This window comes from Mucor mucedo (assembly GCF_025094135.1).
Source record: "Mucor mucedo strain NRRL 3635 chromosome Unknown EV154scaffold_22, whole genome shotgun sequence".
Classification (NCBI taxonomy): Eukaryota; Fungi; Mucoromycota; class Mucoromycetes; order Mucorales; family Mucoraceae; genus Mucor; species Mucor mucedo.
In genome coordinates this window covers 132,796-157,528 of record NW_026252306.1, presented here as the reverse complement: position 1 = coordinate 157,528, position 24,733 = coordinate 132,796, and the positions used below count along the sequence as shown (strand labels likewise).

The window sequence follows — 24,733 nt, the reverse complement described above, 5'->3', positions numbered from 1 at the left end:
AAAAAAACTAAAGCAAAACCTGATTGTATATAAATCCAAGGACAATCATAAATCATATATGCCCGTGATTTGAAAGAAGAGGCAATTGAAAATGCTGAATCAATGCAAATGACGTTAGCAGTCTTATTTATGAGGCTTTCATTCGGTAATGCGTGTGTAACCATGTGAGCTTTACGCACACAACATGAAATCTTCGCGTGCCTTTTTTTTACTAATACATATATACGCTTCATGTCGTACGTGAATATAATTTTTTTTTGTCTTAAAATTTCTTTACACCTGGTTGTGTAAGCAATTCACCAGCGCCAAGAGAAAAATCAAAGCGAAGAATCACCTCGCGGAGATAGTCCGGATGAGCCCTATCATACGCCTTTTCTTGATCAAGGAGAACAGCAACCTGAGGGAGACCAGGAGAAACATCGCGAGCGTTAGCCATAAACGTTTGGTTTAAAAAGATATTCTTAGACCTGACGTCTATTAGAATCAAAACTGAAAGCGGTTTAGAGGTCTGCTTTTTTTTCAAAGCTACCGACTTTATTGATTGGAGCTTTGGAAATAACCTACTTCATGAACGTGAAAAAAATCCAGGCATGATAATAACATATAATGTCAAGGCAAATTAATTCTGAAACTGAAGCAAGAACCAGATTGTCCATTTTAGTCGAAATTAACACCCAAAAGTCAGTAAAAGGTAGCAAATATGGGCTATTACTGCCTACCCAACTGAAACAATGCTACGTGCATAAGCATTTCAGCAAATGTAAGGATTACAGATTCTAATAAGATTAATTTAAAAAAGAGCATGCTATCATCAGTTTTATTTTATACAATGTTTGATAGAAACTAAGAATTTGTAAATGTCCGTGGTTTTTTCATCATCTGCTTAGTTATATGCTCGTTCAAAGAGTTTCATAAAAGATGCGAATGTCCTTGTTCTATAAAAGCAAACCAGTATCAAAATATTAGCAGTTGCCTTTTCTTATTGGTGTATCACATACCTGTTCAACCATTACTTCAAGGTCTCAACTATCATATATCCGTCTAGCTATCAGATCAAGATCTCATCTGTCATACCTATCCAGTCATTATGCTAATGTCTCAACTATATAATACGGAAAATTCATAACTAAAGATTATCAAATGATACAAATACCAGAGAAATTTATACATTGAATAAAAGATTATCTTATATTTAATCGAAATTATTGTATTACTCTGACACCTTTGACGATGTGCCCTAAAACCTTAGACTTCGGGGTAAGATTAGGCTGTTCTTTTGGGGACAATTTTCTTTCATTAATTATGACTTTCAGCTGGTTCTTAGAAACGGTATAGCCCAAATTACTTGATAAATGAATAACTCTATTCCTGTGGATGTACAATAAACGCTGAAAGACCTTGGATTAAAGAAATATTGTAATTCTTTAAGCAAGTGGCAAGAGATCTTTATGCTGAACAGCTGGAAAACGAAAACAGAAGGGTGCCTTTCGCTTTCCCCTGTCCTTGAAACGTACAACTCCCTTTACCGACAAAAATAAAATAAAAAATTATGTAAACATCTTAAATCACGTAGACCCTCTTTCTTTTTGATGTAATACTGATAAAACAGGTCATAAAAAAAACGACAAGGTTGCGCCTACACAACTTTTGATACCACAGAATATAGAGTTAAAAAGTCTCATTTCTTTACTTGTTTATTTTTATCTTTTATATTTCCACTTTATCACAAATACCACCACGATCCATATGAGTAACCTTGGAAGGACCAATATCATCAGCCTTGAGTTCGTTCTCCATAGCGCTATGGCGGGTAGCATAAGACCATTCCTTTTTGCAGTCAGCACTCGTCTACAACAATTACATGAAATACCGGTTTTCTAAGTCACGACTATTCCTTTATTCTAATTATCAATTACCTCATCCTGACATAAATCAGTCGTCGTTTATCGTTTTATCATGTAATTCACTTGCACTCAATTTTTTTTTTATCTTATTCATAACTATACCATCAAAATACCAAGTTTTATGAAAAGGCTACTTATCAACAGCTTCTTCATTTTTTAACAAATTCCATAAGATCATAAGATCTATAAGTAGGGCTGGTGGGGGGGGGGGCTACCGTGGCTATCGTAGGGTTTCGTGGTATGTAGAACTTGTGATAAAACGACAATTAAAGGTAAGCAGTATGTTCCCATTTTAACCAATCCATCACACCTCCACCAGCTTAATCCGAATACGGTAAGATATGGCTATCTTTTCTGTATTTTAACAAACACATCTATATTGTAACTTTAAAAACACCATGTAATCGAGTGTGGCTATACAATCATATGTAAGCCAAATTACTACTCGGATTTATATGACCCACTGTTTACTTACTACTGATATCATGGAAAGATTCCAAAAGTAGGATATATGTATATATATATATATCTGCACTCATTCTAAAGTATCATAGGGCATTGGAAGACGAATGGTACAAGCATTGGCGGATGATCGACCAATTTAACCCTTCTGCTAATTGGACGAAATCCTAATTGGTCTTTGATAAGCTCATAAGCTTCACTCTGGCTTGTTGTCAATAAATTGATGAGACACAAATAAAGAGCTTTTATAATTATGTTAATAAACGAAATAGGTTCCTTAAACCAAACGTGGACAGTTCTTTAAGATAATTGTGGATTCATATGTACGTAAGCATTAGTACGGTAGATATTATCATACAAAAGTTGATTAGAAATCAATTACTTCGTCTCGAAGAATGGCACTTAGTATTCAATCCTTTATGCTTATTTTACATGTAAAATTTTGGTTTTTTTTAGTTTATTAAAATTGGAGAAAGTAGAAACAACGGGCAGTGATGCATCTTCGAGACCAGATCTTTATGTTGTATGCAAAAATAAAAAGCAAAAATAGGGAAAAGGGGGAAAAGGGGTATTAAGTTTTAAATAGGTGTTTCATTGGAGTGAGCACTCATAGAGGAAGAATCCGAATCATCTTGACTACTGGAACTACGTGATCTTTTGTCACCCGTAACCAATCTTCGCTTATTCAAGAATTTTTGCTGTGTAATGTTAGTATATATAAATAAATAAAAAAAAGGGAAAAAAACCCAAAGTAACGTACCACAACATCTTCAGCACCAAATCTACCAGCAAATCCGCGAATGAAATTATGAGACTGATCTTCCCAAGTACCCAAATGTTCCATCACAACCGATTTGATTTGTTTCTTTAGATCATCAATATGCTTTTTTGTCTTGATTTCTCGTTCCTTTAAGAAAGAAATATTGAGCTCTTTAGCACTGACACCACGCTCCAGATTTCGACGAAGATAAGAATCATAATCACGGACAATCCTTGTGATCAAATCTGATGTTGATATGCCTCCTGTACGTTGTGTAGGCAAGAATCTGCCTTGTGCTTTTGCAAAAGCATACACATCACCTGATTCCGAGGATTGGTAAGGTTCGGCATCATGAGCCACATAATCAATTTGATACTTATCAAGAAACTCTTGATTTACAAACCACGGTGCTGCTTCTACAACTTCATCCACCCATTTACAATGACGTACACTTTCATATCGTTCTGTATCTGTCATTACTGTCTTTCCTTTACGTTTATGTGTTTCCTCATCACTACATACTCCTACAAGCAGATAAACTTCCGGGAACGATTTCTTTGCTTGTTCTAATGCTTTGGCGTGTCCAAAATGAAATAAGTCATAAATACCATCACAATAGATACGAACTGGGCGATCGGTAGGAGGCTATAGCCGATGTGTAAACGTCTCTTTCTACAATTTTTTTTCTTCTATTTTTATATACCTCATTCACTTTGAAATCATACCCTGAAATGTCTAAACCAACTGGAAGTAAAGGTGAATTGGCTGTTAAACTCTTGTAGGTGGTAGTAGAAGTTTTGGTTCTCTTGGCCGGAGGTAAAAGTCCACTGCTTGAGCTAGGTGTTGGCATAGGATCTATCATAATTATTATTAAGCAAAAATGTGTATTATACAACTTTTTTTTTTTTTTTTTTTGCTTTATTTACCCATTGTATGTCTATTTACTAAAAAACAAGAAAAATATTAAAATGACGCTTTTTCGGAAAAAGCCCTTTTTGTATATCCAAAATCTACGACGTCATCCGTGCCTAGCATGTGAAATATGTAGTGTGTGGAATCACTTGCTTGGGGGTGTGTCCAATCATGAAGCCTAATCTACCTCGCGTTCTGAAAATCAACTTGATACAGCGAATAATTAACTTACACGAACAAATTGCACAAAAAAATGGGGTAAAAAAAAATTTTTTTTTGGGCTCAATTTCAGCATATTTTTGTTCCTTATGTCTCATGACATTAACACCATGTTCAACAAACAGATCCATCAAATGTTAAAAAAGTTGATGGCACATTGCTATTGTTCGTCCACACTGTAACACACTGGTGACTGCTGACATTCTTCGGCTACGAATGTACGGGAAACCGAACGTCTTTTTTATGTCCAATGTGTCATGATGAGCGAACTTTTAATCACGGTCATACATGTGTAACATAAGAAGTGGAATTAAAGTCGTACGTTGCAATACCATGGTGATCTCTGGACCTGTATAAAAGTTTTCTAACTTTACCTCGACTGATACTGTTTTAATGCATTTTCTCGATATATCTGTTGTATTAGGTATTAGGCACTAATTACTGCCTTTAATACCGTTCCTGAGATATTATATGTTCGGTAATACCACATTCAAAACAAAATTCAATATTGTTTTAAAAGTCAATATGTATTGATCGCAACAAACTTCGTCGAAAAGATATTGAGTTAAACGTTGTAAGGACTTAGCACCGTAGAATATTTAGGAAAATATGGCTAGTTGATCAAGGAAATCTTTATGTTATAATGACGGAACCTTTGTTTTTTCAATATATTTGTTGTCAAAAGTCTTAACTTTTTTTTCTTTCTGATACTAGGGTTGTGTTATTCTTAAATCCTGCTCTTAGAAACCAATCTACCAGCTTATGAATACTTACTGAGTTATTCCTTTCCATTTTGAAACATAATTGAGCATTTATTTGGATAAAGAAATAACGTTAATGGCACCATTCTGCATAAAGTCTCTCTTTTCTCAGAGTGTTATAATAGACTCAAATATTTTTACCAAGTTTAGGCCAGATTTCTATGTCCCTGATTTTTTTTTACGCATATACACTTGAAACAATGTTATAAAGGCATCATATAATGTGTATACTCTTATGTAACAATATTCAATCTAACCATTTATGTTGTAAGAATCAAATTTATGTTTATGGTAGATTTTAAAGCAAATATTGTCACGGTCTGGACGATCATGTCATCATCGGAACATCATTTACCCAAAAAAAGCGTTGTATTCAGTGTGAAGTCTGACAATGATAACCCTGTTGTAACATAGAAAACACCATACGTTTTTTGTGAGGATTCCAATCAGTGGTACTTGCGAAAAATAAGTATCAGATCCCTTGCATGCGGACTTAAATGAAAAATGAATATTTACGTATAAACGAAAATCATAGCCCTGCGTAAATATTTGACAATTAAAAAAAAGGAAAGCCTCCTAAAAGACGTATCGTATGCAAGTATAGGGTCTTTACATCCCTGATCTCAACTCACGCGGAATATGGAGACGAAGGTTATAAATACTTGGTTTAAGGTTATATGCAAAAAGGCGTTCATATTTAGACTGCGCCCTTGAGCAAAGATGACACAACAACAACAGCAACAGGCAGGGTAAATGGGATGGGGGTATATGAAACACTGCCTACAAATCAAAGATAATCTCTTTTTTTACAATATTTGTTTACATAAATGGTAATGTTATTTTGTAAGCAATGTAATGAGGGTGGAGCGACCCAAAGCTTTTTTTTTTATAATAAGATGAAATGTTACACTAGGTTTTATGCAATATATGGTAGAAATTTTATTGTTTGGATTGTATACCACAGGCCTTTTTAGCAATTTGATAAGAATAGACACCAAAAATGTTCCATTTTTCTTGTTGTGGTATGGACACGATATCTTGCCGAGCCCATAGGCAGATGATTGTCCAGGCGCTTACTAATTTATTGATAATGGGTATATTTTGGCCAAATAGGATACACGATAATCTTCTTTGCGAAGTCTGAATATCTGCATTCATATCACACATTTTTTCAAGCTCCATTAAGAGCTCGAGAGGTTGACGGTGTTGGAATAAATAGAATTGAGGAGATTCTTGTTGGCAATACTGAATAAGTTCTGAAAAAGCCAAAATCAAATTCTTCTGGGTCAGTTGGCTATTCCCCCGTTTATTAGTGTCATCATTTAGTTTAGTCATAGATGATTCATCATTGACTGGGTAACTGTAGCTCTCGGTTTGATAATGACCTTCAATTACATATAGTAATGCTTCGTAGTTATTGCAGTTACGTGGATATGTGTTGTGACTGATTCGTTCCAGTTCTTGCGCAATCCAATCGTCGACGCCTACAAGAGATTTTGTAACTTTGTCAAATAATAGTTGTGTGCTGCAACAGTGAATGTGAGGCTGAGAGTGATCAGATGATTGGCTGGAAAAAGTATCCATTGTGTTGGATATGCTAAACTTTTGAATGCTAGAAAAAATAGCGGGCTTTTTTTTTTAAATTTTTATTTTTTTTAACGGTTTTTTTTTTTTCAGTGGGTTTTCTCAAGATTTCATATATATAAGAGTGCCTCTTGGTATATGTAAAATTTTCTTTTAAAAAGAGGTTGAGAAAAAGAGAAAGAGAAATATTTCAAAAAGAAAGGCGAATGTGTGACTAAATGGTATCGTTTTGATTTAAACAACTCAAATTGCTGGCTTAGTCGCCAAAAAACAAACTCAAGTGGCACCTTTAAATAGCAATACAAACATCATGAGTTACACACACACCCCGTAAATATTTGATCAAAGTGCAGGTGATTTTTTTTTTAAAAAAAGAAAGATAAACTTCTTGAAGCAATAACCACGCTCCCCCTTCGCCCCTCTTTTTGGACTTTTTTGATGAATATGTCTGTTAAAGGATCATAAGATAAAAAAAAACGCGGTAAGTATTTGATAACGCGATGCAAACTTACCTACGCCTATTCAAAGCCCTTTATTGTTTAACTGTAAAATGAAAACCACTGCGCCAATCTCTCGGTGAAATGGCAGCATGAAAAAGGTTCGATACTAGCCAGGGGTGGAATAGGGACCTATTTTAAAAAAGAGACACGCACACACACACGCACACACACACACACACACACACACACACACACACAAAAAGAAACTCCTATATGGTAAGACAGATATATATATATATTTTTAACGTTTATTTCTTTTTAATTTGAACGTTCCCTAGTTGACTCTATTACAAATTTAATAAGTCTAATAGTCCAGTTTATTAAAATTAACTATATTAATTAAATAAAGCTGCGACAATTTTTGTTTTACTGTGTAAGTGTAACCGCCCAGTGGCACTTGGAACATGAATAAGCCATGCGAACACCAAAACCCAGTTTCCTGGTCTGTGCTGTATGTGACTAGTAATTTAAACAGAGAAACTGTATTGCAAAAGACTGTATCATGTACACGAAACTAGGGGATTGATGGGGTCCTCCAAATCTTGTTTATATTATAGTTTTCCAGATCTTCTCATAAAGGATGCACAGAAACTGGTTTATTAAACAAAACATTACATGGTGCTTCCATGGTGACCAAACTATCACCAAAATTCATGCGCGTGCTGGTGTAATTATGTTTTTTTTTTTACTTACCCCATATAATGACGATGAGAAAAGAGTATCAATACACAATAAGGAGTTTAAGGGGGGGGGTGAAAGGAGTGGTGGTTGAATAGTTTTGTTTGGAGGGGTTCTTAGTTTATTAAAAACAAAAAGAAGAGGCCTTGTATATATATAAAAGAAAAAAGAAACATGTATGTATATATGTATAAAAATAACAAAAGATTACAAGATATTTCTTTAGGCCAGCATGCTTTGACGCTTTAAGAAATGTGATTTTTGGGGTAAAAGACGTATAGTAGACAAAGAAGGGGTGATTAAAAGAGATGCACGCTTCTTCTTTTTCTCTTGTGTTACAGATTTGCCACCTTGTCTTGAATAACTAAAATGGCTGATAAGAGGAGGAGAGTGAGAGGATTCTGTAGAGGAAGGAGATGAAGGAGGTGTGATATTATCATCAAGATTAAATTCAGCACCGTGTGTACTAATCCCAGCAAATTTGGGCGTGTTGGGTTGAAGAATACTATGACATAATTTATTATCTCCTCCGTCTTGACTCGGCGTTCTCGATCTTAATCTATCCAGGAACACTGACGATGGCGAGTGTGGTAATATGGAGGATTGCGGTCTAGGCTTTTTATTATGCGTCACATCCGAGGCTGAAATCATCATCTCGGCTAAATAACCCTTCTTATCATCATCACTGTTGATGTTATTCTTTTGCAAGGAGAATCGATTGAGAGAGGAGGTAAGAGAGAAACGATGATTAGGTGGAGTTGTAGTTTTGTAGTTGGTTGCTTTTTTAAGGAAAGTGCTGATAGAAGAAATGGCAGTGGGTTGTTCACATTTACGTTTGGAACGTGCTGACAGTGAAGAAAACAGAAAGTCTGGTAATCGAGATCTTGAAGGAGGGGAATAACCTATATCAAGTAATAACTGTTTAGAACTGGATGTGCCTCACAAAGCTAGTGTGTCATTTTTATATTTATTTTTACCTTCCGTTAACGGCTCTGGCAAGCCTTTTTCCTTGTTTGTTTTGATCCAATCGGATAATAACGTACGAGATTGCATACATGTTTGATATTTATTCTCATATGAATCAATTCTTTCTTCAATTGGTGTACTTGTCATTGTAAAATTTGGCTGTTGACTCAATGTATTTAAATAATATGAGGAAGAAGAACAAGACCAAGTGTTGTTTTTGGCCTGAGGTTTTTTTCTGTGTATATGGGAAGTCATTTTTAGTTTGTATAAAAGAAAAGAGAGAGAGAGAGAGAGAGTGCAGTTTCTAAATTTCATTGGCAATTTAGTCTCCCTTTTTATTTCTTGAGCTCCCTGCGTTCAACGTAAATCAAAAATTACCAAAAGTTTAAGTCATCTCCTTCCTACAGAAGTTTTGAGGGGTGAGAGGTGCACGCAAAAAAAGATTATTTTTATAACACCGCGCGGCATTCATTTATTTAACTGTCAATGAAAATGCACATAATACCTGCATTCATCGGATTTGTTAGTCAACAGGTTATAAACATCCCCCTCTCTTTGACTGTATCTAATCGATCGATAGTGTAAACTAAGCAATAGAGAGCACCACAAGCGTATCTTACGAGAAGCTAAGCAAATATATCCGTTAAGGCTTAGCTTAATGACTTTAGTTGACAACCGTTTCTTATTTTTAGCTTACAGACCTAATAGCAAAAGAAGATTTAAATAGGAGAGCCAAGGGAGCAACAATGATAGCAAAAAGGCCAAGAGGACTAGTTTCAGCCCGTGCACCTTCCCATTATTTACACTGCATAATTTAGTAAAAGAAGTTTTTTATATTGCAACTCCCCTTTCAAATCTATTATTCACACTTGAACAGACATACTCCCATTGTAAACAGGCTTTTGCGTTAATATCATTATGATGAAAAAGGAGACACACAAAGGGGTTTATTTTTTCTTTTAACCAAATTTATATGTTACCGTTAAAAATATGACTTTATACATGATGCGTATGTACTTGACCTTTTCGTATTGCTGTTCCGTCTTTCTGACACTGCCCCCTTCGTATTATATTTATTCGGCTGCTGCTGCTGCCGCTGCTGCTGCCGCTGACTCTGCATCTGCGGTGTCTTTGGGCGCATATTTCTCTTTGGCCCGTTTGGCTCTTCTGGCCTTTTGCTTCGCAATCTTGGCTGCCTTTTGACCATTCTTACTCAACGATCCATTTTCTAATTCATCCAACTTTTCTCGCAACAATTTTCGAGCGATCCCACGATTATCCGCCAAAGATCTTGATTGTTGACACTACAGAAGAGCAAATCAGTTTTTCCATTTCGCAATCTTTTTAATCCAGTGTAATATTACCTGTACTCGAATGCCTGTAGGAATGTGTCGTAAATCAACGCAACTCGATCGTTTATTAATACATTGTCCTCCAGGCCCCGATCCCTTGACAAAGGTCTCGATTAAATCTTCATCATTAAGTACAATTTTCTTCCTACCGATGGGTGGTTTCGTTGCAAATGTACGCTGCAAAATCAATTGTCGAATGGTTGAAAACATGATAAAGAAGAAAAAAAAAAGCAACCCTTATTCCTCCCCCCGCACCCTAATCGTTCTATAAAAGGAAAACCTGCCAGATTGTCCCCCCTTACCTATTCTGCGGACAAGGAGTTTACAACAACGAAACAGCTGTCAATGTCTCTTTAATTACAGCATCAAACTCTGCTTGACAATACGTGATAAGAAATGCATATCGCAATGACGTGTGTTTACAGGTGATCTCTAAATTTTATTACTCTTCTACAACATCATACAGTACACGTATACGAAGGGAGCAATTATTACAGCCAACCACATCAATCCCAACTTCTAATTCATCCTCTGTGATTACGTAATCACCCGAACAACGACATACCAATGAGAAAGACTGTTGCGCTTCATTGTACTCCATGTCGTCTAAATCTACTTCTGCTCCAATCGCCATGTCCTGTTTATTTCTTTGGCCTAAATAAATGGATTAAAAAAAGAGCTTTGACACGAAAAAGAAAGGCAAGATTACATTCAAGTTCGATATCGTAGGCTCTACGACGTGTGGTATCTCTCAGAACTTCCCAAGCTTTTAAAATAGCATGTGATTGGTCCTGATTAGTTTGTTGTGTATTTTTATCAGGATGATGCTAGTTTTGAGTTTTTTTTTTTTAGTGAAGACTGAATTTATACAGGGGAAAAAAAAGGTACTTTTAAAATCAATTGCTGGAAACGTTGTTTAATCATGTCTTGTGAAGCTGATTCGCTTACTTGAAGCACTTCGTAATGTGTTGACATGACCTTCTTTTTTCTTTTATTTACAAGTGTTGTAACAACAACAACAAAGCAAAAAAAAAAAAAAAAAAAAAAAAAAAAAAAAAAAAAAAAAAAAAAATTAAAAAATCGAATAACATGAAAAAAGTGTGACTTATTTCTTCCAGACAAGACCTTCTTCCACCGTAGCTACAGCTTTACGATCCAATATATCCATGACTTTTTCCTTGACACCCCATTTATTCTTGTGGCCGTTTTCAAACCAGGATATGATCTCGTCTTGTTCTTTTAATCTGCCTTCCATTTGGAATTCAGCACCTTCACCTGTCACAGCCAGCCTGACTTCTTCTTGTGTAGGCAGACCAAATCTTGCAAAAGGATATTGTCGCAAATCCAATTTTGAAGGTAATGAGAGAGTATTGGGTGAAGGTTCCAAGAAATACAATTGATCAATATCCTCCTCGGTAATACCAGCTAACTGAGGTGGTTGCCATTGTGGTTTTCTTCTAGGCTTCTCTAAAAAGGCAGCTTCAACGCCTTCATGGAAATCTTTGGTCACCAAGAATTTCTGGATCAAATCAAACTCCATCACAAGGCATTCAACCAGTGACATGCTTTTACCCTTTCTTAATGATTTAAGCGTCACTTTCAAACTTGTGGGTGACACTGACAATAAACGTTGCTTAGTTTCTCGGCTCCATGCTGAAGGTTTCTCATTATCCAAAGCTGAGACGATTTCTTCCACTGTATTAAATTTAAAGCATCTACCTGACATATTAACATCTGAATTCTCCCCCATCCCTTTCTCTGTATCTTCTTATTTACCTGTCGATAGCTTGTCGTATATCAGCCGGGAATCCAATTTTGGATACTGGCTTCTTATCGACAAATTTCTCTAACACTCGTTGGATAATCTCATGTTCCGAAGTTTCAAGATCAATCAATCGATCTTCTAAAGCCGCTAATCTCGAAGAAGGAATGTAATGAGTAGCAATGCCTGTGAAACTAAATAAAAAGATTTAGTTTCTCCGTTCTAATTGAGAATATCCAGAGCATAATGATACTTACAATGTATCGATGCCTTGTAATCGTTGACCTGTCAAGGCAAGATAGGTACCGATTTCACCATCCAAACGAGGCAAGTAAAAGCTAGAACCTGAATTTAAAAAGGCGCCTAGTCCAATTTCTGGTATAGCAAATATTGTCTTTTCTGTTGCGATTCTAAATGGACCGTGTACAAACAAACCCAGAGCACCACCCACTTGGATTGAATTGAAAATCAGCCTACCATTCTTCATTTACTATGAGCTAATCAACTTACATGCATATCCATCTAATACCGAGACATAGGGTGTTTGTAAAGTAGCAATCATTTGGACAAGAGCAAACTTATCTTGAAAAAAATACAATGCATCTGGATCCTTTTCCTTTGCCTTGATCAAGATATCCAGAATATCGTCACCCACACTAAATTTGCCTTGACCAGCTCCTTTCATCAATATCACTTTAGCTAATTTGGATACATCCCAAGCTTTTAATTGAGGTCCAATATTTCTTATCATGTTCAAGTTCAGTGCGTTTAATTTCTCTGGTCGGTTTAAAATAAACATACGGGCACCTGATAACTTTCTATGAAGCACATGTGTCTACAATATTTCGTCAGTCAAAACGTTCCTTTATTGCTCAACTGTGTAAATTATTACCTCGGGTAAATCTTCTTGAAAATGTTGATGATGTTCTGTGGAGATCTAGTTTCCTTTAAATTAGTAACGGGGCATTTCACAGGTATAAAGAAGAGTTAATTACAAAGCGGGTATACAATGGTCTTTTTACACTTGAACGTAATACACCTTTTGTGACGAATGATAACAGACTCATTGTATTTTAGTATAGAAAAAGTAAAAAAATAAAAAAAAATAAAAACAATTAAGTTTTTTTTTTTTTTTTTTTTTTTTTTTGTGGGGGGTGCCTGGGACTGGTTTAAGATCACGTTACTGACTTTATCTTCATTTTTTTACCATTGTTTCCAAACAAACACTCTATTTTTTTTTTTACAATTATTACGTATTTGTTAGTATCATACCTTTTGTTGCATCGGCATATATTTACTATCAACTGAGCTGATGAAACACAATGCATTGAGCCAAGTGGCGCTGTCAAAAGAACAGTAGCTGAGGGTCATGGATATATACAGGCCTTTTATATACGTATCCATCATTTCTATTTTCATGCCGTGCACTGACCTCGAGAGCATAAAAGTCATGAAATGGCCTGCAAACCCTTCAACCACAGTGTAGCAGCGACAGGGTTATTAGGCCTAGAATACAACTCCGATGCGTTTGTCTTGAAACTCATCTGATTGGCTCTTAGTTGACCGTGTGCGGGAAACCATGTGGGGTTTATGACGATCACTGAGACAAACTATCCAGACAAAAATTCTTATTTCGCTTACCATATATACAATGATTTAAGGATCATTCAATTATGTAATAGTTTAAAAACATGCACATTCTGTAATTGTTGAAACAAACCCTATCCAAAGATTATGCTCAAGAGAAAAAGAGGATTACCGGCTGTCGTATTCATTATCATTTCACTCGTCATTTTCATCTTTGATGCCGTTATCACTCTCTCTCTTTAGCCTCTCATTTCACCGCGTAGTTCTTCAGATAAATTTGTAAAGATGCTACATATTTCAATTGTTTACTTATGAATTTAAGACATATGAGAGGATAATACTCCCTGATGGCATAGATGTTCCTGTCCTCAATAGAAACCCACGTTACACACATGGTTTACTTCTTCTAGTATTCCGTGTGCCCTTCATTCGTTTAAAATAAAAAGATGTGGGTATGTATTGTAAAATCATATGAACATACAAAGTCCATATATGTATAGCGGTATCTTTTATGCGAGTTTATTTTTAATTTAAAACGCAAACAGCTTTTGTCTTCGATGTATAGGAGCAAAGAAAACGAATCTCAAAAATGTAATTTAAAAACAAGGCAGTTATTCCACATTCAAATGCTTTCTAAATAACAAATTGTTCACAAGAAACAATGTTTTAGACGGTTTTACGAAGGCTTTGACTTTTGGTAACAGTGATCTTGAGTGTAAGATTAACGTACACCAAGGCTAAAACCTCACCCTGTCCTCATGAAAGCAGCGCAAAAATAAAACAAACTCGGGTGCATATTAAAATCCAGCTTAATGTGGAGAAGTTTTCCTCTGCGTCATCAAACAATGATTAGCGGATACTCCCGAAAGGCGGAAGGAAGAATTGATCAAGGGTTGATTTTTTTTTTTCTTTTTTTTTTTTTTACTTGTTCATCTCTACTTACAGTCATACCATCCCCACTCTTTCTATAAACAATGGCTCTCCGTCTTGCTGCTACTCCTGCTCTTCGCACCACTGCTCGTCTCATGATGCGTCAACAGCCCATGGGTCTTGTTAAAATTCATTCTTGTAAGTTTGAGAATCCGTACCTGTAAAAAAAAGCATATTGACTTTTTATGTGTAGCTGTTTCTCAGTCGAATGCAGTTGCCACCCACAAGCCTGACCGTCTCCATGGTTCTTACCATTGGGATATCGAGCGTGCTGCTTCTCTTGCTTTAGTTCCTATCATCACTTCACAACTTGCTTTCGGTGCCTCACCTATCACCGATACCCTTTTGGGTGTTGTCCTCCCTCTTCATCTTCACATCGGTAAATGCAATTGATATTATATCAAGTGTGGGATTCTAATAACTTTTTTTTTTAAAAAAAAAATTATAGGTTTTGATGCTTGTATCACTGGTAAGCACAGAAAATATTTCGAAAATGCGGGGTAAATAGTAATTATATTTTATTTTCAGATTATTTCAATCCTCGCAACGGTGTTATTGTTAACAAGGTGATGACCGGAGCTTTATGGGCCGCCACCACTGGTGTTCTTGTTGGTTGTTACCAATTCAACACCAATGATATTGGAATCACTGAATTCATCAGCAAGCTTTGGGTCTAAAAAAAAAATTGTAGAATAAAATGATATTCTGAAGAATATCAATAGGAACTTTTTTGCTAGCATCAGATATTCTTGTTTTTTTGAATCGGATTATCAGCAAATTGGCTTCGTTTACAATTATTTTTGACTTTGGACGTTTATTTTTGAGTTTCAGGAAAGTTTCTTATCCTCTTTCACCTACTTCATCATCAGGAATATGAGTATCCTTGGAGATGCTCTGTTTGAACGTTCCGATTCGGCTCAGGTACCACTCAGGTACCGCTCATAACTATAACGTTATAAAAAAATCGCTATGAAACCCAAACTTTGTATTTTTGATTTTATTGGCTTGAAACCAGTATCGTAGAAAGTAGGTTATCATTATTTACGGTCATGATGAATACGTTCCGATGCCTTGATCTGGCTAAATGAACTGGTAGTTTGGAAACTTTTCATGCGATGAACGAACACATCGGGTTTATTGAGATGTTGCACACACAAAATAAAACACCGTGGCTTAATTAACTTTGACAATTAAAACAGATTGATCTCGATTGGTCAAAGGTTTTTGTGTGCCTATTGAAGCAGTCTACCGCTGGCTAGCAATTACGTCGTGTTCATATCCTGATAGTTCATCGTGACTATACGCTCTGTACCTGGGATCGATGATCTAGACTAATGGTCATCATATTTAGGCGGAATATGTTTGGAAACAATAGTACAGTATTCTAAGTCAGGTAGAGGTGAAAAATTAATAACAGAAAAGATCTTCTAAAGATTGTCATTGCTCACACTGATAAACCCAGATACTCGTAGTATTTACTTGTCCATCTATTTTCTGATTACTATTGTTTCATGCTAAATTTTTTTCACTCTGAGCATATATTGTTAAATCATTGACAAACCATTTGTAAGTGCCGCGTGAGTTACGTGCAATCTGAAACGTTAATCTATCAATGTTGGTAAAGTGGTGTAGGTATTCCTTAAATCTACATGGTTAAACAATCATATCATCATGACACAAACTAGAACTTGTTTAAAATTGAAACTTGTTCACTCGTTTTTAGCTTGCATTTTCTTTTAAACATCACGACATTAAAAAAAGGTCGAGCCCTTTTTTGGTCTCTTTTTCTTCTTCATAAAATACTAAAACATGACAAAGAAGTATCAAAGTACATATTTTTTTATTAGAAAAAAAAACAAATTGCTTGATAATAAAATGGACAAGTTTTAACTGCTGTGGTACTCGATGCATGAATAAATGGTGTTGTGTAACATTCTTTATAATGGTATTTCCCATTTTTCTTTAGGGCAAAAATAGTGTGTTTGTTAGTAAAATTATCATGTCTAGTCAGAAAAGCTTTCTTAATGCTTATATTTAATGATCATAGATCATTCGCTCCGTTCAGCAGTCTTTTTTATTTTATTTTATTTCGGGCATGGACATGTTATTAGGCGCCAGCCAACATAAAGGGGAAACATACTTTGGCTTGAATAATTAAAGATACAATTATCTCCAGGGCGGCCAGGCATGTATACCCTCAGATTAATCGCATCAACCGCATCCATTAAAATTGTGATGGCGATGATTCCTAACCAACCAATACATAATAATAAAGCAAGACACCATTAAACTCTGATGCGATTAATATGGGTAAACCATCCACTTCTCCATACGAAATACGAGACATTTACAATAAAACAAACATAAAAGATTAAAAAAAGAAAATGTGGTTTTTATTACTATAAAAAAAATGAAGACTCGCTAGCCAGTTTCAGTAAAGAAAACTGCCCAAGTGCAACTGCGAGGAAGTCAGTCTCCGTGTGCACTCACCCACTTTTTATTAGTTTTGATGGCTCTCAAGCCGTAAAGATTTTAATAGTATTTATGTTTACCTTCAAATACAGACAACCAAGACATATCACACTTCAATAAATACATGTGTTTGCATGCGATATTGTTAAAGCGGAAGTCAGATCAGCTGCAAGTGATCATTTGTAGATCGTCTACCACAACATCATAACTTACACCAGAAGTCGAGAAAGAAGAAACAACATAACCACTTCTACCAGCAGAATCAGTTCTCGCAGTTTCGATGCCATACAGTGTTCTTTACTACATTTCAAGAGTATTTACTTTGGCTTAATATATCGGGTTCTTTTTTTTTTTTTTTCAATATAGAATATCTCTTTATATATCCATAAAAATATGACACTTCAAAAATAAAAAAACAAGAGGGGAACAGGCTACAGATTTTTGATGGGCAAAGCAACCATGGAGCTTCTAAACCGGTTTCTGAAGCTGATGACTACATTTATTCTCGCGTTAGAACAAACGCCATCTAATTTTTAGGTCTTTTGGTTGAGCCTTTGGTCCCCAAATAAACTTAAATGTCCAATAAAAACTTTACATATGCCACCTACTCCCGGTCAATCTCTCACATAATTTGTAAGAGTTTTCGATTCTCAGACAGCTTCTTTATTTCAAGCCGAAAATCACCCACTTAATCTGTAAGATATTTCGATTTTCAGTCAAATTCACAGTCTCATGTTTACTTTAACCTACAATTATATGATACCATTGGTAAGAACCTGGAAGCTTAAGACAGATTTTTCTACAGACAAAAATTAAATATAACCTAAAACCTAAAACCTGAAATTAATCCTGATAGTAATACATCCACAAACAACTCTTTTAGAGCCATGTAAAACATACACATCAAATAAAATTCATAAACCTGGTTCCCATCATCATAAGGTAAAGAAATTATTATTCTCAATTTGTCGTCGAAACCCCATATTATACAAAAATGACGTCTCTAACAACATTTGATTTGATATATTATTATTTTTTAACTTATAAAAGGGCTTTTTCGACTTTTTCTTTCTTTATTCCTTTGTTCACCAAAAGAAAGGAAAAAAGAGGACGGAAGTATCGTAAAAATAAGCAAGTATAAATGATACTTCTATTTTATTTAATTTTGTAGACAAAATACATATCAAAATGTCGTTGTTTACTTTTGAGCTGATTGTGCTGACCTTTGGTTATCTTTTCCTTTTGTACTGCCCAATTTTTTCCTCATCTAAGGTTTTTTTTTAATGGAGGCAAAAGGTTTTTACTGATGCCGGGGTTGGTACCAATACAACATTTATCTATCGGAGGAAGAAGGCAGTCTAGAATTTGGTTTCCGTTACCAACAGTGTCCTACACTGTCACAGGTATGATAATTTTTATATATGTTCTATGCAAAAAGTCAGTCTTACAGTTTATTTTATCATTTTAAAGCATTACTTCATGATGTATAGCCTATTGGAGCTGTTCCCCCAGTGTCCAGTGGGTGTTATCTGATTAATTGGTAAGTGATATAACTTTTTCTCTATCATATCTGTTTATGTTCATACTAACGCGAAATTTGTACTACGGCTAGCTCAACACCATGCAAATTACAAGGAAACTTAGAAATGTTTCTATAGCCGCGGTTTCAAGACTGTTCGGTCCCATCTCTTTACCAAGTAAGGTCATTCCGCATGAAAAAGCCAAAGGAAAACTCTGACGTCATTCTTTTTTTATTCGCGTATATAAGGAGATGTTCTCTGCGTAGTAATCATGCATATTTATAAGAAGCTGTCAGATATTTTTAATACTATTGTTGTAGTCCTTACTTAGATACTGAGCTTTTTATCTATTAAAGCAGGCATGGCCTATTTATATCTCCGCTGAGTTTCCGTGTATGGTTTACTAAACCTTCAAACAAAGAGACTTAAGAAAATCTTTGGTTTATAAAAATGACGTGACAAGAGATGACTGGGAAATGAATGATCGACTCTCTGCACATTTGACATTGCTTTATGCGGTCATGTTAACTGTGAAAAATGACAGAAAACCTTGTATGAGTAGGGTGGGAAGTGGAAAAATGTCATTCCGCCGTATTTAAAAAAGATTGCCCGCCAGTTTTATGCTACCTGCCTGTATTGATATATTTTGAATGTTTATTTATCACGCCTTTAAAATTAATATTTGTGATAAAACATTTGCTTCTTTTGGCATGGGAGAAATCCCCAAAATCCTTGATGATCCTTACTATGACATTATTACGATACCTTTTGGAGCAATAATGCTTGCCTATTTTCAGCGAAAAGAGTCTAAAAATGTGCATTACACAATCATTTTGCATCGATGCGTGACGTTTTTTTTTTTTCTAAAAGTTTTTAGTGGTCCTATAAACTTTCCCGTAACTTTATTATCTCATCGCTCTTCTTTTCTTTAAAAAAAAATAATAAATGGCACCTCCTACAGCCTCCACTCCACTATCAGTTCGCGTCACCGCGCTTGTAAAGGTAAAAATTTCGTGCTTTAATAAAATACGCACAAACAAACAAAAGTATTAAGTTGATAAAATAGACACTTCAATTCGCATGGTTTGTTGGTCATGCATTCACACTTTTCGGTACTTTGGCGTATGTCATTACCGTTGCTTTGTTCCGTTCAAACGCATTATTCTATAAAGCTGCCTACTTTGGTGCCTTATTGTCTTATGGTGTGGTCATCTACAAATCTCACGGTGTAAGTTTTCTTTCTTTATAGCAAAGGATGACCTCATTGACTGAAATGCATAATTCCCTTTTAGAAACCTCAACCTAATGCTGTATATGCCCGTAAGTTAGTTATGGATGAGAATGCGCAATATTTATTACTTGCTTTCTTCTGGTTCTGTTCAAGTCCTATTACTGGTAAGTGACAATTATGTGAGAGAGTAAAGGAAAGAGAATCTGAACGATTTAAATTTCTGTAGTTACTTTGATTCCTTTCTTTACATTCTCTGCTTTCCATGCTCTTGGTTATATTCGTACCAATATTATTCCCAATGTCTTTCCTCGTACTGCAACTAGCGGAGATGCACCCGCTACAATCTCCTGGCAATCCAAAACTCAGCAGCAAATCAAAGCATGGACTGATCAATATTATGGTGTTGCAATGCGTTTTGTAGCTCAATCCGAGGTAACAGTAATTGCAGTTCGTTTAACATTTGGATTATTCCGGTAAGTAATTTGGTGCGTAGGAAATAGAGAAGACAGGAATCTAACGACTTTTTCTTTAAAAAAAGCTTCAACTTTTTACCTGTAATTTTATTCTGTCAATTCCTCCGTTTCCGTTATCATTTATCTACTTATACTCGTCAAACCTTCACCGAACTTCGCGTCAGATTAGATACCTTACTTCTCCCTCCCAACGCCGATGCCCGTATCCCTGCCGTTGTTCCTAAAGTGTATGTCATGGCCAAGGATATGATTACCAAATTCGGTGACTCTATTGTTCAACAACAAGCACCTGCCCAATAGATAGTCTACACATAATTTCTCTCAACCATTAAAAACATTTTTTTTTTAAAAACAAAAAAAAATTGATACAATTTTATTTACAGGGTTTATATTATTTTTTTTTTTTTTTTTTTAAGCAAAGCTCTTTGCGTTTTCGGTGATCCAATTGGCAACGAGTTGGTGATCTCTTTCGACCCATTTGGCATTGACACGAGCACCTTCCAAAGCTTGTTGAAGAGAACGCTCATACTCCTTAGTGTCCTTATCGGCAAAGAAAGCTTCAATTTCAGAAATACGATCAAAGGTGACAAAACCACCAACAGCAGAACGAACAGTGGAAGCGAACAAACTTAAAGACTTGGAGAACTTGGAGTGCAAGAGGTCAAAGTTAGAAGTAAAGAAATTCCAAAGGATTTCACGAGCATCAGGGTTGGCTGATAAAGAGCTGAAAACATACAAGGAATCTTGACCTCTGACTTCCTTTTCATCAAGACTCATGTCAAGATATCTTTGGATCAAGGCCTTGCTCTTGGGTCCACCTAAAGAGCTGAGAGCAATCAAACGTTGATCAGTGGGCAAAGTCTCATCACGGTAAATCTTGAGAATCTCTTCCCATAACTTTTCTTCTTCCTCCTCGTTTTCAGCAGCACCCAAAACAATGCTATAAACAGGACCACGAAGGTTAGGATGAAGAGCTTCAGTGTTACCCTCTACAAATTGCCAGAAACGCTTCTTAGCTTGTTCAACAGTCTCGCGATCATTGGATCTACCGGCATTGGTAAGGGCAAGAACACGTAAGATGTTGGTAAGATAATCATCGGTTTCAGCAAATTCCCAGCCAAGCTTGTGAGCGATAGGGGCAAACAAACTACGACGAAGAGACTTCAATCCATCACGGGTTTCTTCGGGTTGTTCATACCAGACACTGAGAATCTTGCTGATGTGTGTACTTAATTGAGACCAGACAAAATAGTTCTCTTCATTGACAAAAGCTTGGGCAAGCTCTAATAAAGCAGTAGTGGTTTGCTCACCACTGACACACAAATTACCAGCATCAGCAACTAAACCAACACGATCAGAAGTGTTTGTCAAAAGTCCCTTGCTTCCCTTCTTGACTTCTTCACCAAGAACACGGATACTTTCAATAGGATAGTTGACACGATAAACAGATGTTTGACCAGCATTTAACTTGAACAAACCGTCAGAAGGGACAGGGAAGCTTTGAGACTTCTCAGTCAAAGTATGGTTTTCAACACCAGCAGATGTAAGAATACCAAGAGGGGCCCACCAAACAGTGCTATCTTCTTCTTCGCTCAAGTCACCAGTAGAAAGATAACGAGATTGAGTAACCTTAATAGCTTCTTGGCCTTCTTGCTCAACAGATAAGACTGGATAACCGACACGCTTAGTCCACAATGTCATGAATTTGGAAACATCAACATTAGCCTCTTCACTAAGAGCAATCCAAAGATCATTGGTAGAAGCATTTCCCCACTTATGACGCTGGACGTAGAGTCTAACACCCTTTAAGAAAGTTTCAACACCTAACCAAGAACTCAACATACGGATGACACTAGCACCCTTATAGTAAGAAATAGCATCGAAAATTTGATGGATTTCAGCAGGGTCGTTGACAGTAACTTCAATAGGATGAGAAGAACGAAGAGCATCAAGGTTTAAAGCTCTTGGCATATCTTCGTTAACAAAAGAGGTCCAGACATCCCAATCGGGGAAGATGTTATCAACAGCTAACCAACCGACCCAGGTAGCAAAACCTTCATTCAACCACAAATGATCCCACCATTCCATCGTTACCAAATTACCAAACCATTGATGAGCCAACTCATGGCACACGGTGTATGCAGTACTCTTCTTGAAAACAATAGAGGAAGACTTTTCATCAAACAATAAAGCGACAGTTCTGTAAGTGATCAAACCCCAATTTTCCATAGCACCTATGTGTAAAAAAAAAAGTGGTTAAATGTGAGTTATACTTTCTCTTGCTTTTCTTTGCTTTCTTACCAGCCTCAAAATCAGGAATAGCAACCATGTCAATCTTGGGAAGAGGATAAGGCTCACCGAAAACTTGAGCAAAGTATTCAAGTGCAGCAGTACAAACATTTAATGCATGACGTCCCTGTTCAACAGATCCAGGTAAAGCATAAACACGAGAACGGATAGGGCGACCATTGTGTTCACCACTGGTAAATGATTCGATGTATTCAAAGGGACCAACAACAAAAGCCAAAAGGTAGGTACTCATCAAAGGAGAAGTGGCGTACTTGACTTCCTTCAAGTTCTTGGCACCAGATACTTCAGTCTTACCTTCGGTTTTGCCCTCAGTCTTTCCCTCGGTCTTTCCCTCAGTCTTTCCTTCGGTCTTTCCTTCAGTCTTTCCCTCGGTTTTGCCGGTAAGCTTACCAGTGTCATTGTAAGGCTTTTCAGAAGTAACATCCATGTTGGATAAAGCAACAAGCTCGGTAGGAACAACCAATGTAACATCAAAAGTAGCCTTAAGACTAGGTTCATCCCAACAGGGGAAAGCTCTACGAGCATCCGTAGATTCAAATTGGGTTGTAGCCAAATATTGGGTGTTACCTTCAGCATCCTTATAAGAGGATCTATAGAAACCAGCCATTTGATCGTTTAAGATACCTTCAAAGGTGATATCCAAGACAGCCTTTGTATTGGCAAGAACGGTTTCGGCAAAGTTGAACGTAGCCAAATCCTTCTTTTCATCATAGGTAATATCAGTAGCATTTTGCCTAATATTAAGAAAAGTTAATTAAATAGAAACGCGGGATTCCTATGTCCTACTAGTCACGCACTTTGATTCGGTCTTGAGACCTTCAGAAGATAAAATTGCAGAGCTAATCTTAATATCACGCGTATTAAGGACAATAGTTTTAGTATCGGTGTTAATGTTCAAGCTATACAGAAGAGGTTAGAAATTGCATTGTTGAGGAATAGAATGTATATGACTTACTTGACTTTAACGTGACCGTGGAAAACAAAGGTCTTCAAGTTGGGTTGAAGAGTCAAGTCATAATGAGTAGGCTTGACATTTGTAGGTAAGACTTGACGGTCAGGATTTTCGACAGCTGAAGATGTGCACATTTTTTTAAAAAAAAGACAAAGAAGGCGTGGTAAAAAAGAAGTTCCTAACGAGGCAAGATTTCAATATTTATACCTGTATTACGTGTTTGAAAAGCGAATGACCGGACTTAATTTTTTGTTTAAACCTAATGAGGAATTACGCACCTAATAAGGAAAAAAATCTTGTTTTAAAAGTGAAGCTCAAACTTTGTTGACATATTTGAGATGAAAAAGTGCGCAAATTTTTTATTGGGCCGGGTCATAGACGTTGATTTATTAAGAGTGGACCTTTGCCGGCTCTCGGTATTCTTAAGTAAAATGTTTATAAAACTGACCAAACGTCTCAATTGGTCTTGGAAAGATGTTTGCTATACGGGTGAACATGGATGGCTTTATAGGCGTTACAAATAAGCTCTCCGTTACCTATGTTACGCGCCTTTAGTAACGTTTAAAATAGTCCGTATATTTTCGGCGCATATCACCTCATTTGAAAAAAAAAAAAAAAAAAAAAAAAAAATCGTGCTCTTTTTTAACATATCCCAGCTTGTTTAAAAAAGGAAGAAGGTTAAATTCGATCAGATTTACTAAAAAGAGACTTTTTACCTTGTAAAGCGTGTACAATCCCAAATAATGACATTTAGTATTCAATAAATGATACAATGTAAATACAAAGCTTTATTAACCGGACAGAGTAGTTTTTCACACGACAAATTGCATAAACTTTAGCTATGACTGTACATTCAGGCTAATGGATTTCGTTAATTTAAATTTATGGCTCAATAGTTGATCCTGCTTTTGCTTAGGAATAGTATTTTTTAATATAAAAGGATTGTTTGCAGTAAATAATTAAGTCTCAAACCTATTCTCTAGAACAGGGATCCTCATCATATACGCTTTGTGATAAAGTTGCACCAACAAGGGTATCGAATCTTCCAGAAAATTAAACTTACAAGGTCATCAATTACGTAGATAATATCATTAAAACCTTTTTTTTTTTAGTATTTATCTCGTTAATACCAATGATCAGTTTTCTTTAAGAAGGCCTATACATCATGCATATTTCTTATACTACATTTTTTGTCATATTCTACTTATATAAACTAGTTGCTTTATGATAAAGAAGTGGAAGGGCTCCAAACTGAATGCATTTTTTTTTTGTGATGTGGATCTTCTTTTTGTATAGAGAACCGTACGCTTTATATAGTAGGACTCCTAAGTACCCTAATCAGAGTATGATCATAGCAGGTACTGTCATCTATTTCTATTGGCTGAATAAACTCGATTT

At 36.0% G+C, this 24,733-nt stretch overlaps 9 protein-coding genes across 9 annotated transcripts; 2 read left to right on the top strand and 7 right to left on the bottom strand.

The window, feature by feature from the left end:
- Positions 1 to 2,708: 2,708 nt before the first annotated feature.
- Positions 2,709 to 4,113, bottom strand: EV154DRAFT_500637 (uncharacterized protein). Its single transcript, XM_051600611.1, has 4 exons — positions 4,053 to 4,113; positions 3,830 to 3,981; positions 3,127 to 3,771; positions 2,709 to 3,064 (listed from the first exon to the last, which is right to left on the bottom strand). The coding sequence occupies exons 1-4, from the start codon at positions 4,054 to 4,056 to the stop codon at positions 2,945 to 2,947; spliced, it is 921 nt and encodes a 306-aa protein (XP_051460157.1). The 5' UTR covers positions 4,057 to 4,113; the 3' UTR covers positions 2,709 to 2,944.
- Positions 4,114 to 5,847: 1,734 nt separating this feature from the next.
- EV154DRAFT_131607 (uncharacterized protein) lies at positions 5,848 to 6,905 on the bottom strand. The gene has a single exon (XM_051594021.1). It carries the CDS (start codon positions 6,600 to 6,602, stop codon positions 5,958 to 5,960), a length of 645 nt encoding a protein of 214 aa, XP_051460156.1. The 5' UTR covers positions 6,603 to 6,905; the 3' UTR covers positions 5,848 to 5,957.
- Positions 6,906 to 8,002: 1,097 nt separating this feature from the next.
- On the bottom strand, positions 8,003 to 8,893 carry EV154DRAFT_561008 (uncharacterized protein; the record flags this gene model as incomplete). Its single annotated transcript, XM_051605644.1, has 2 exons — positions 8,003 to 8,682; positions 8,758 to 8,893. The coding sequence occupies 2 exons, from the start codon at positions 8,891 to 8,893 to the stop codon at positions 8,003 to 8,005; spliced, it is 816 nt and encodes a 271-aa protein (XP_051460155.1).
- A 926-nt stretch (positions 8,894 to 9,819) lies between these two features.
- EV154DRAFT_416294 (RF-1 domain-containing protein) lies at positions 9,820 to 10,308 on the bottom strand (the record flags this gene model as incomplete). Its single annotated transcript, XM_051595725.1, has 2 exons — positions 9,820 to 10,050; positions 10,111 to 10,308. The coding sequence occupies 2 exons, from the start codon at positions 10,306 to 10,308 to the stop codon at positions 9,820 to 9,822; spliced, it is 429 nt and encodes a 142-aa protein (XP_051460154.1).
- Positions 10,309 to 10,424: 116 nt separating this feature from the next.
- Positions 10,425 to 11,113, bottom strand: EV154DRAFT_131579 (DNAJ heat shock N-terminal domain-containing protein). Its single transcript, XM_051594020.1, has 3 exons — positions 10,987 to 11,113; positions 10,808 to 10,925; positions 10,425 to 10,752 (listed from the first exon to the last, which is right to left on the bottom strand). Exons 1-3 carry the CDS (start codon positions 11,071 to 11,073, stop codon positions 10,541 to 10,543), a joined length of 417 nt encoding a protein of 138 aa, XP_051460153.1. The 5' UTR covers positions 11,074 to 11,113; the 3' UTR covers positions 10,425 to 10,540.
- Positions 11,114 to 11,203: 90 nt separating this feature from the next.
- On the bottom strand, positions 11,204 to 12,659 carry EV154DRAFT_416491 (ClpP/crotonase-like domain-containing protein; the record flags this gene model as incomplete). The annotated part of the gene is made up of 4 exons (XM_051595740.1): positions 11,204 to 11,813; positions 11,875 to 12,054; positions 12,118 to 12,310; positions 12,371 to 12,659. The coding sequence occupies 4 exons, from the start codon at positions 12,657 to 12,659 to the stop codon at positions 11,204 to 11,206; spliced, it is 1,272 nt and encodes a 423-aa protein (XP_051460152.1).
- Positions 12,660 to 14,421: 1,762 nt separating this feature from the next.
- On the top strand, positions 14,422 to 15,054 carry EV154DRAFT_416296 (CybS-domain-containing protein; the record flags this gene model as incomplete). Its single annotated transcript, XM_051595726.1, has 4 exons — positions 14,422 to 14,515; positions 14,571 to 14,756; positions 14,826 to 14,846; positions 14,906 to 15,054. The coding sequence occupies 4 exons, from the start codon at positions 14,422 to 14,424 to the stop codon at positions 15,052 to 15,054; spliced, it is 450 nt and encodes a 149-aa protein (XP_051460151.1).
- A 4,236-nt stretch (positions 15,055 to 19,290) lies between these two features.
- Positions 19,291 to 20,449, top strand: EV154DRAFT_439371 (uncharacterized protein). The gene is made up of 5 exons (XM_051596897.1): positions 19,291 to 19,371; positions 19,436 to 19,597; positions 19,662 to 19,764; positions 19,827 to 20,073; positions 20,139 to 20,449. Exons 1-5 carry the CDS (start codon positions 19,315 to 19,317, stop codon positions 20,371 to 20,373), a joined length of 804 nt encoding a protein of 267 aa, XP_051460150.1. The 5' UTR covers positions 19,291 to 19,314; the 3' UTR covers positions 20,374 to 20,449.
- Positions 20,421 to 23,495, bottom strand: EV154DRAFT_549650 (aminopeptidase). Its single transcript, XM_051604878.1, has 4 exons — positions 23,339 to 23,495; positions 23,181 to 23,282; positions 22,375 to 23,117; positions 20,421 to 22,307 (listed from the first exon to the last, which is right to left on the bottom strand). The coding sequence occupies exons 1-4, from the start codon at positions 23,467 to 23,469 to the stop codon at positions 20,485 to 20,487; spliced, it is 2,799 nt and encodes a 932-aa protein (XP_051460149.1). The 5' UTR covers positions 23,470 to 23,495; the 3' UTR covers positions 20,421 to 20,484.
- Positions 23,496 to 24,733: the final 1,238 nt, after the last annotated feature.

Coding starts and splice junctions, on each gene's coding strand:
- EV154DRAFT_131579 (XM_051594020.1), bottom strand. CDS start 11,073: ATGTCAACACATTACGAAGTGCTTCAAGTAAGCGAATCAGCTTCACAA. Junction 10,926..10,986: donor TCCAGCAATTGATTTTAAAA/GTACCTTTTTTT, acceptor ACTCAAAACTAG/CATCATCCTGATAAAAATAC. Junction 10,753..10,807: donor CTACGATATCGAACTTGAAT/GTAATCTTGCCT, acceptor CCATTTATTTAG/GCCAAAGAAATAAACAGGAC.
- EV154DRAFT_500637 (XM_051600611.1), bottom strand. Junction 3,772..3,829: donor ATGATTTCAAAGTGAATGAG/GTATATAAAAAT, acceptor CATCGGCTATAG/CCTCCTACCGATCGCCCAGT. Junction 3,065..3,126: donor TTGGTGCTGAAGATGTTGTG/GTACGTTACTTT, acceptor AACATTACACAG/CAAAAATTCTTGAATAAGCG.
- EV154DRAFT_131607 (XM_051594021.1), bottom strand. CDS start 6,602: ATGGATACTTTTTCCAGCCAATCATCTGATCACTCTCAGCCTCACATT.
- EV154DRAFT_549650 (XM_051604878.1), bottom strand. CDS start 23,469: ATGTGCACATCTTCAGCTGTCGAAAATCCTGACCGTCAAGTCTTACCT. Junction 23,118..23,180: donor GGTCTCAAGACCGAATCAAA/GTGCGTGACTAG, acceptor TCTTAATATTAG/GCAAAATGCTACTGATATTA. Junction 22,308..22,374: donor TATTCCTGATTTTGAGGCTG/GTAAGAAAGCAA, acceptor TTTTACACATAG/GTGCTATGGAAAATTGGGGT.
- EV154DRAFT_439371 (XM_051596897.1), top strand. CDS start 19,315: ATGGCACCTCCTACAGCCTCCACTCCACTATCAGTTCGCGTCACCGCG. Junction 19,598..19,661: donor TCATCTACAAATCTCACGGT/GTAAGTTTTCTT, acceptor ATTCCCTTTTAG/AAACCTCAACCTAATGCTGT. Junction 19,765..19,826: donor CTGTTCAAGTCCTATTACTG/GTAAGTGACAAT, acceptor AAATTTCTGTAG/TTACTTTGATTCCTTTCTTT.